Raw genomic sequence first — 10,927 nt, 5'->3', positions numbered from 1 at the left:
TTGTTTATGGTTGTAATGGCGCTGCGCTAAGTGCTAAAGGGGGGAAGTTAGCGGTAGCTAGCTACCTTGGTCGGCATAACAATGAACAAGACATTTTTAGGCAAATATTTAAATGAATGCAGGTTTAAGGCACTTCCGCAGTGGCTTCACTTTTCAGGCCTGGAAACTTTGTCCATTATTTACAGTGTATGGTGTACACACACAAGTAATTTGACTCGGTTTTGTTGTTGCTCTTAGTGTACTTACACAGAATAGACATACAGCTAAAACAAGGACAGAAAACTGAACAAAGGTAAAAAATAATCATTTGACTACAGTTATAAGTATCTATATGAAAAAGTATATACTGTATATACACATGCATACACATACATTACATATTATAAACAGTTTACAGTAATGTGATAACACAGACATGTATTGAGTAATATAGGCTTATTATCAATTGACAAAATAAAGGTCTTCAAATCTGATTTAACACAAGGCCTCTCTACAATAAATGGAGGGGGAAAATACTATTTTGTGCTCTCAAATTGCTGTTTCATGTACAAATTATTATTGAGTGGTCTTGAATTAATCATTTGTTCATATGAATTTACATAACGTTACACAATGTTTTAACACATAAGGATGCTTTTCCCTGTTGGTATTCAAATTTGTTTTATATATGGTTTCGTAGTCTGCTAGTTACCTAGTTTAGTGGTGTCAATATCCAGTGCAATGTTCAGTATTCAGATCTGAATAAAATGTTGCCATAAATTCCTAAAATGAAGCAAAGTTCTTTTCAGTAATTACTCTTTACACCCAGCGCTGCCTGTACTGTCAGAATGTAAAAATACTTCATTGCAAGTAAAAATCCTTCATTCAAAGTCTTGAATACAAGTACATTACTACTTTCAGCTGAATGTACTTAAAGTATTTAAAGTAAAAGTGCACATTATAAATAAAACTGCGACCTGCTAGTGTTATTATATATAATTGGATTGGTAATACTGAAATATGAATGTGTAAGTAGCTAATTTATACCTCATTTTGTTTGGTAGTTTTCATCTATAACAATGTTATAAAATGATATATAGTATAGATATATATTTTTATATAAAAAAAACGTACTCTGGAAAGTAACTAGTAACTTACAGTAACTAGAGCTTTGTGCTGCTCGTTTAGAGTATATAGAATACATACATAGAATTGTACAACAATTAAATGTTAAACGGCACGTTTTAACAAGGCTAAATTTGTTTTGATAAAGTACTGAGGCCGTAGGACAATAGTGAGGAGAGCTGCATTACCAACTTTTGAAAAAGGGGGGGCGCTTGTTAGGGATTGGTCAAACCAGTCACAAGATGATGTGAAGTGAAGAAAAAAAAAAAAATACAAAAAAAAAACATTGAAAGCGTCTACCATTCAGAGCAGCAGCTGCAGCTTCAGGGAATTTTTAACTCTTCAACAATGGTAAGTTGTTTATTGTTGTTGCGAGAGAGCTGTGGTTATATTCTTTTCTGCTTTTTAATCGTGTGCTCTTAATAAATGTAAAGTTCCGGGGACTATTAAGGAAAAGTGAGGTCGCAGATTGCTGGCGTTAGCATGCTAACCTAGCATGAGTTCCACCCTCTGTCCATTGTATCAGTGTCAAGCTAGCCAGAATAGAAATGTTGGGTTTTCCGGTTATGGATTTCAAAATAAAAGGACTATGGCTGAAAAAAATCCATTGAGGTGAACATTATTAATTACACAACGTTATACTTGAATTGCTTTGCCTCAGAGTTTCAATTTGCAAAAATTTGCAAAAATTGTAAAATGGTAAATATTGTCTTTTCCTGGTTTTAAAGGCTACATTACAGTAAAGTGATGTCATTTTCTGAACTTAGCAGACTGTTCTAGCTGTTTTATTATTAGCCTTTACCCACTTAGTAAATAAATTGACATGTCTGATGATAATTGATCAAAAATCTCATTGTATAAATAACATTTTGTTAAAGCACCAATTGTCAACCCTAGAATATTGTCGCAATATCGACATTGAGGTATTTGGTCAAGAATATCGTGATATAAGATTTTCTGCATATTGCCCAGCCCTAATATCAAGTATCACAGCATTATAATGTCATTGTTGCATTTTAGACATACTCTTTAAACAAAATTAAAATCAAACAATGCTGTTAAACTACAAATTCTCATCAAAACAGAGTATGCAATAGTAATTTCCTCATAATTATACAAACAGCGCCAAGCACTTTACATAAATCAGTATTTAAAATAATTTAGAGCGAGAATAACTTTTGAAAGCTGTGATTGTGTTTATTGATCATGCTGCATTACTGTAAATATAGGTGGAAGTCTAGAGTCTGATTTTACACTGCTGTAAATCCTACATTCATACAAAGCAAAATGCTTTTGACTGTCGTTCACAGCATTGGTTACTTTTTTTGTTCTGTATTGACCAAAACGTTTTTATTTTATGCCGTACACAAAATATTAGATGCCTCAAAAACTAGTCATCAAAAGTACAATAAGCTAAGCTACAGTAGTTTTTAAATGCTCTAAAATCATTAGGCAGTAATCAAAAGGAAAGAAAAAAACCCTTCTTTCCTACTTCCCTTTCTTTTTTTTTTTAAAATGACTAGCTATTATTTTTGCAGTGCTGCTTACCTGGGTAAATGTGGTGAAATAAGCAGAATTGCTTGCCACCAACAGGTTTCTTTGATTGAGTAATGTCATGTGTATATTTCTTATACTTATTTCACACCAGTGACCTTAACCCTTCTGTTGTCAATTCAAACTAAGCCAGTATTAGGTATTATTATGTTGTAATATGTAAATAAATATGTAAGCATAGTAATTTGCTTTTAAATGGAAGAATTTAGTCATCATTAGTCTGTTTGGCTCTTGGTCCTGTTGTGAAAACTGAGCTAGGCAATAATAAAATACTCTAAATCAAGACAGATCAAAGGCTAAAGGTATCAGCTCTTAGGACTGCAACTAACAATGTTTTTTATTATCGATTACCAGTAATCTACAGATTGTGTCAGGAAGTAGTAAAATATGTCCATTATAAATTGTCAGATGACATTGTTCAAACAACAGTCCACAATATTTTATCAGTTTGCTATCAAATGACAAAGAAAAGCAACAAATCCTCACATCGGAGACTCTGAAACCACAGAATGATTTGTGCTTGAGAAATGACGGACCGACTATGAAAATTGGAAATTGGTGCTGCATGATTTTCTTTTGATGGACTAATCATTTAAGCTGTAATGTGATTCTTGCTCCATTTCTGGAATTTTCCCTCACATAGTGTATGCTTTTATTTCGAAGACCAAGCTAGCGGGCTTCCTGCGATAGTGTAGCTATGTCTGGTTAGCTTGTCGCAGCTGTGATGTGTTTGAACACGTCTGGGTTCGGAGAGCTGCCTTAACGCTAGCTCGCCTGCTGCTTATTATAATGAACATCGCTGTCCTCCCGAGTTTCTTTGACTGCGTGTCGTGACAACTCGAGTGTCTTCAGTGTCGAACACCATTTGTCTCAAACATGAAATGCATTAAATTAACTGGATAGTTTAAGTTAGCTGACTCTCATTTCCTGGCTGAATTAGCAGCCAGACCAGCGAGCTAGCTGTCAGTGGCCGGAGGAATTTAAACCAGAAGTCAACCTGTCTGCTCGCCATCGTCTTCCTATGCACACAACAGGATGCATAGGAAGGTGATTTTGTAACTCTCTCGGTCCCAACCACAGACACTCCAGTCTCTTCTTAATCTGTACAGATTTCTCTCTGAGCTCAGTGGAGTCCTGACTCCCACCAGCCATCTGTTTAGGAAGGTGTAATTATAGAATTCGGAGACTCTGCAGAAGACTCTCTTAAGAGTTTTTTTGTCTTTGTGCTGGAGTTATGTAATGTCCTGTGTGTGGACGTGACAGAGGTTCAGACCAATACAGTCCTGCTGCTGAGGCTGGTGTATTGCTGTCTTTCGGAATAAAGCCTGTGCGTCAGATTGGACTCCTGCAGAAAGATAGTGAAGAAAAAAAGTTTTTTCTTTTGGTAATTCAGGATACTAACACATTGCTTTACAGTTAAGCAATACAATGCATGAAAAGCACTTAAATGTACAGTTTGAGATTCTGCAGCTGTCTGCCATACATACAGTATAAACTGCATATATCCTTAAAACATGAGGCCAAATTAAACCATTTATTCAAGCAATAGGTTAAGATGTATATTTTTCTGATTATAAGCAATAAAACACTATTGCTACAGCACTCTTTACTGATTTATTCATCTTTGTATGTACCTACAGTTGAATTTGTCCAGTATGATTTGCTACAATCTGCACGTGGTGTTATTTTTAGCTTCCAATCCAGAGATCTAGGCTTTGTTTTGCAAGCTTTATACAAAACACAGACAGAACATGGGAAATAAATACAGAAGGGTTTAATCTGTCTACGGTGTAAATGTCTTTTCTTTAGGAATTTAAAACTGAAGTGACCACATCCAACTATCTGCATGTGTCTCCTGTTTTTATCAGAGTGAATCACTGGTGGTGTGTGATGTGGACGAAGATCTGGTTAAAAAGCTGAGGCAGTTCCGTTTCAGGAAGGAGACCAATAATGCGGCCATCGTTAGTGAGTATCGGCAACACATATTTCATGTCATTCATTTCTTCTCCTAGCGTGTTTTTCTGATAATATGTTAAGCTCAAACAGTAATTGGGAAAATGATACGAGGAGTCCCCGGTGCGTGGAATCTAGTGGAAATATGAATTAATCATTAGTGCCATTGGTTTTAGTTTTGTGTTTCACATGTATCTTTGTTTTGGCAGTATCAAAGTCCTTGGCATTATGCAGAATTACAGAAAAAGCAACAAGATATTAGATTGGGTAGCTACAGTATGGAGGATAGAGGGATGAGCTACCTCCAAATACAGCAGGTGGTGAGACAGCGTACTGTTACATCAGTTCCAGTATCAATCTCAGCTTAAGCTTTATCCTCCACTATCTCTGGATCAAAATGTCATCGCTGCTAAATTGGATTAGGAGTGTGTTTGAATGACATGGACTCTGATTAAAAGCCATATCCCCCTTTTTATACAAGAACATTTGTAATAGGAAATATGAGCAAAAACACAATATTAACCTTTTTTGGTATTTTATTATTTTCCATACAAACTTACAATATTTTACTTTTGAACAATAAACTATTCATGTCTTCTTTTCCACCCCTCAGTGAAGATTGATAAAGAAAAGCAGCTGGTGATTCTTGAGGAGGAACATGAGGTAAGTTAGCTATCAAACTTTTCATTATAAAATGATGGACGACGTTTTAAAATGAATGAATAATGAATAGGTTGAACTTTGAGTGGTTAAATTTGGATAATTGCTTTTCTAGATAAAGTGTAACTTAAGACATTGCACAACAACAGAGTTGTTCACCTCACTGAACTGCTGATCCCACTTGTGTCTTTTTTTTTAAGGATATTTCTCCTGATGATCTAAAGGATGAACTGCCTGAGCGACAGCCAAGATATCCTTTGATTAAGTGACCGGTCTTATTTTAACAGTATTTTAATGATTGTACCCCTTCTTGCCCTTACTCTTATGTATATCATGAGTCTGTTACAAATGTTATCTTAAATCTTTCTCTTCACTCTTGCTAAATGAAGTAGTAGGTCAAATCCGGTTTTAGTTTTGTATTCTTTCGGTCTTGACCGTGCTGATGTGAAATATGGGAACTGTCCTTAGCACCAGGAACATTTATCGTCTACAGTTATAAATACGAACATGACGATGGACGGGTTTCCTATCCTCTCTGCTTCATCTTCTCCAGTCCAGTGGGTAAGAACGCCTCCAGGGTTACTTTTGAATGAATGGTGCATATTGTTCGCTGCACTGTTCTATCATCCAGGACGTTTCAGTTAATGTTGGCATATTTGTTGTGTTTGGCAGGTTGCAGACCAGAGCAGCAGATGATGTACGCAGGAAGCAAAAACAAACTGGTGCAAACTGTTGAACTGTCTAAGGTTAGTGAGCTGCCTCTCACATTGATGCTTTGTCATAATTAAGTAGTACTGGGGTGTAATTAATGCAACCCTGTAATAAAATCTTGTAAAATCTGCCAGATAAGTTCTCAAAATCTTAATGACATTGCCATGATCAGCTTTACCTGTACTTTATGTTTAGTGCTAATAAGCATATATTAGCATTCTAAAACGCTAAACTAATAGGGTGAACATGGTAAAAATTATACCTGCAATATCAGCATTAGCACCGTCATTCTGAGTATGCTGACGTTAGCATTTAGCTGAAGGCACCGCTGTGCCTTAGTACAGCCTCACATGGCTGCTAGACTATAGTCTTGCTTATTAATAATGTAGCATTAGTAGGGGTGGTACGGTTCATTTAAAAATATCCGAACCGCTCGGTCCGCTTGTCTCGGTTAGGAGCGTGTGTGTGCCGCACGGTTTGACGCATGCGCAATGTAGCCTCGTGCCCGTATGTGACCTCAGACAGTGTGTTTCCCTTTCGCGCGAAAGAAGAGGTGTGGACAAGTTACCAAAAAAACCTACAGAGAAAGGCCATGCAAAACATTTCAGACTGTCCTGCCAACCTGTATACATTTTAACATCAACTGTAACTGTAACGTTTTTTCACTCTAAAGTCGCTGAAGCGGGGCTGCTCAGTTCTCCCCGCGACTGACGCGCGCACACACACACAAACACACACGGTGGATGCAGGAAAAAACGGAGAGGAGACGTATACAGGAGGACCTGACAGCTACGCTCGTTATTGTAAGTGCAATGCTAAGTCCAATAAGTACTTTATCAAATGGTATGTCTGTGTGTCCCAGCCCAGGTCAGGATAGGAAATGAACTAACAATGTAAACTGTTTTTATGTTTAACGTATTCTGACTTATTCAAAAGACGGAGCTTTAAGAGTTCCTCTCTTTTTCTTTTAAAGGATACATTTTTGTAAGAGCTACACTGAAGTTGGCAGTTTGATAAATGCTAGTTATTTCAATTGATATTCTGTAATATTTCAATCTTCATGTGCTAAAAAGGCACATAAGTTCCTGTAGATGGTAATACACATTCTCCTTTTTTTGCCAAATAAATTAAAAGCTTGTTGAAATCATCAATGTCTTCACTCTTGCTGTATCAAAATCTCAGCTAGATTTCCTCAGAGATGGTCCCAATAATGTGCTTAAAGTCAAGTCAAATTCAGTTTGTGCATGATTACATGATATAACTATATAATTATTTAATAATGTATCCTACATTGTGGATAATTAAGCTATATATCATATGCTTAAGTATATTTCTGGAGTGTTAAAGATTAAAAGAAAAAATAACAAGAACCGTACAGAACCGAAAACCGTGACCCTAAAACTGTGATACGCTACCGAACCGTGGGTTTTGTGAACCGTACCACCCCTAAGCATTAGTATTAATTAGATGGTTATTTTATTACATTATCTTACATTTATTGCATAGCAGGTACCATGCTTTACACTAAACTGCATCCTAAGACTTTTTCCTTATTGCATTAAAGGAAAATTGTCATGTTTTTACCAGGTGTTTGAGATCAGAAACACAGAGGACCTAACGGAGGAATGGCTTAGAGAGAAACTTGGGTTCTTCGGTTAAAGTCATCTTATCCAGTGGTCTGGGATGTGAGGAGGATCCAGATTGCACAATCTCTTGGGGAGAACACACCACAGTTAATGTTTCCCTCTTCTGTGTACCAGACCTGATTTAAATATTGTTTGCAAACACCTTCTGTACTCAGTTTTAGGTCTCTTTGGTAGAGTTTACGGAAAATTACAATTCAGTGTGACACTAACTAAACCTCACCCATCTGGCAGCCTAAAACTGAAAACACTATTTGACGCAGGTCTGCTTTTGTCTCCTATACAATCTCTCTGCGTGCCAGTTATGTGTCTGTATTGAATTAACACTCCCATAGCTCTTGAATTGGTCAGAAATTGATTGTACTCGTCCGCTCTTCCTAAGTATATTCATCAAGGAGAATTTAAAAGCATTGTAACAAAAAAATTGTTTACTTAAAGTAGTTTACCCTCAACGTTTTTTATTAGCAACGCTGAACCTCCTGTGTTTCACCTTTTTATGTTTAATACTTTTTCATAATTTTAGATTTATATTTTTTTCCTGGTGTATGTAGGATAATGTAAGCATATACTTTATAGCAGTTTCCTTTTGTTGTGAAAAACAAACTTCCTGCCAAAACACATGAACAATCATAGTTATAATTCAGAGAACAATTTAGAGTTCAGCTTTAGTCAGTCTCAGTCTATTAGTTTAAGGGCATTTAGATTATAATTTAGGTAACAAACTGTAATTTGTTACACTAATCACTCCAGTCTACAAAGGACAATAACACTAAGACCATTTGACAAGAGGCATTCCTAAGATATTTTATGTAATGCACATGAACAAGCTGGCAGAAGCCCTCGAGTGGTGCTTCAGTCCATCCTCAGAGCACATCTTTGTATCTGTTTAGAGAGAAAACGGTGTGACTCATGGGTAAAGCTGTATTCTGCCTTTGACCTGCATATTTGTTACAACGATATCCCACTACTGAAAACAATATTTCCACTGAAACATTCCAAACTGAACAATTTATAATTTAGGACAAACCTCCATCTCTGGCGACCATGTCAGTAATCTACTGGGCTACTTAACTGTCACTGTGTCTTTAGGGCGATTGTTAGCTAATATTGTGCATTATAGCTATTGCCGTTATTAGTGTTTTTGAATGTTGTGCTTCATTTTGATGTAAAGCCACTTTGATTGCTTAGTGGTAGACACAGCCTTGAGAATGACGGCTGTGACTTCTCCAAATGCCAGTTGTGCTTAATATTTAGACTTGGTAGGTAAGGGACAGCATCGGGGCCGTTCTGGATGGAAAATGCCTTCCATCCAGAACAGGGTTTAACCAATATGGCTTTTTGAAGGCTGATAATGATATTTGCGTACTGAATGTGCCAGCAGCTCATATTTCTTGCCAATATTACGTTACAACAGTTACGTTTGATCTGCATTCTTCATTGTTCATGCCCAGGCGTAACATCTCTTCGTCGTTGCCTGCTGAAGATCCTCTAAAACAGCATTTAAACCAATCCAACACACTAAAACGCCAAACCAGTTGCTAATACTTAGTTGCTCTTAACTGCAGGGTGACCAAGCTTAAATAGTTAAAGCTACATAAAATGTACTTTAAACAGGCAAAGAAAATAAAATTGTATTGCTGGTGCTACAGGATAATTCCAGTGGCAGATTTCTGATCCTTAATAAAAGCTTAATATCAGCTCTATTGGTCTGACCCTAATACAGAATAATAGGCACAAATGAATTCCACATGTTTGCTCATCAGTGTTATCTCTCATTGAGAAACTCCTACTTTGGAAACGGATAAGGGAGCATTGTGGCTGATTTAAAGCCCCAAGGCAGGAAATCACCACACAGTAATGTATGACGTCATACTGCTAAGTCTACCATATCAATGTCTTTTCTTAATTTTTTTAATTTTGCCACATTAACGTCTCTCTTTAAACAATCATCTAGCCAAATGAGAATGTGACACAAATATGTTTTGGGGGGAAAATAGAAGGTTGGAAAAGCTTTGTTGGGGGATTATGATGAGTTTTTTAAGACACCATTTTTTTCCTCTAACTTTCAGATCTGTAAAATCCAGAAGACAGGATCTTTTGTTTTGTATTTAAATGTGAACTTGGTAGAGATCTGACTCAAAGATAGGTATGCACAATCACACCATTTCATGGAAATCATCTGTTGGTGTAAAATGTTTGACATTTATCATTAACGACTTGTCAGGGCAGGATTTAATACAACAGGAACAATGGGGTATAACTGTAATCACTTGTTTTGCTGTTTACTGATTCCATCAAAGCTAACATTTACACTGTCAGCTTGAAATTAGTCAGTATTATGCTGCTGTAACTTCAACGTGGGTGATTCTCGTGTTTTTAATAGTTTCTGTTCTTACTTGAGCTGAGGTTGTATGCTATCTTATTTGGGTAAAGGAAGTTTTAAGACCCTACAACCTGCAAAACCCTTTCAGATCTCGCTGTAAATTTTCAAAAATGCACAGTCAATCTGAAATCAAGGATGTCTGTCTTTATATTTAATTTGAAAAGTGCAATGTACTGATTTCAGTTTGAATATAAAAACATTCAGCTGTTATCTTTTTAAAACAAAATTCTTAAAACTTCTGTAATGTGGAGAGCTACTGTAAAAGATGTGCATGCTTTAATGTATGTCTGAACGGGTGTCATATGCTGCTCTGTTGCATGCATTTTACAATATTAAGTTAATTTTATTAGACTGAATTTATTTGCATACAAATTCCTAAAAAAGGGGCAACATTTGCATCTCAAACATCTGGTCTCAGCTGTGTTCTTACTCTATCTGAAATATTTACATACTGCTGTGCTGACAGTACTTTTGTTGAAGAAACCCTCTGTTTATGCCATTTTTCATGGAAATGGGTGGTAATAGCTGTCCATGAATCATGTATCAAAATCAATTTTCCGAATATATGGTCTACTTAACTTAGAGTTCCCTTTGGTTTTAAGCCATGTACCTGGTTATGTCCTGTGGGTCTAGTAGCTTTCCCTCCTATGTGGTGAAACTGTTGTATATTTTGCCTCTTGAGTTTTTTACTTTAACTTGCAAATGTGTTGTTCAGCTCTTGGTATCCTCTCTGATTAAATGCTTACTATTCTATTTTCTTTCCTTTTTAAGAAAAACACCTGAGACATGTATCATTACAAGCTGCCTCATGGCATCAGTGAAACTTGAGATATTTGTATTTTCCCATACTTTATAAAGTGTCTTGTCCTATCATCCAAATAAAATGACAGTGATGTTTAACCTGCTGGTTTCTGGGGAC

General features: G+C 36.4%; 1 protein-coding gene across 1 annotated transcript; it reads left to right on the top strand.

Moving 5' to 3' along the window:
• The first annotated feature begins 1,347 nt into the window (after positions 1-1,347).
• On the top strand, positions 1,348-10,908 carry gmfb (glia maturation factor, beta). The gene is made up of 7 exons (XM_028565347.1): positions 1,348-1,455; positions 4,527-4,623; positions 5,225-5,274; positions 5,472-5,521; positions 5,750-5,832; positions 5,944-6,017; positions 7,570-10,908. The coding sequence occupies exons 1-7, from the start codon at positions 1,453-1,455 to the stop codon at positions 7,639-7,641; spliced, it is 429 nt and encodes a 142-aa protein (XP_028421148.1). The 5' UTR covers positions 1,348-1,452; the 3' UTR covers positions 7,642-10,908.
• The last annotated feature ends 19 nt before the right edge of the window (positions 10,909-10,927 follow it).

The sequence above is a fragment of the Perca flavescens genome, chromosome 20 (assembly GCF_004354835.1).
Source record: "Perca flavescens isolate YP-PL-M2 chromosome 20, PFLA_1.0, whole genome shotgun sequence".
Taxonomy (NCBI): Eukaryota; Metazoa; Chordata; class Actinopteri; order Perciformes; family Percidae; genus Perca; species Perca flavescens.
The sequence above is the reverse complement of the archived record's forward strand: the minus strand, read 5'-3'. Positions and strand labels throughout refer to the sequence as shown.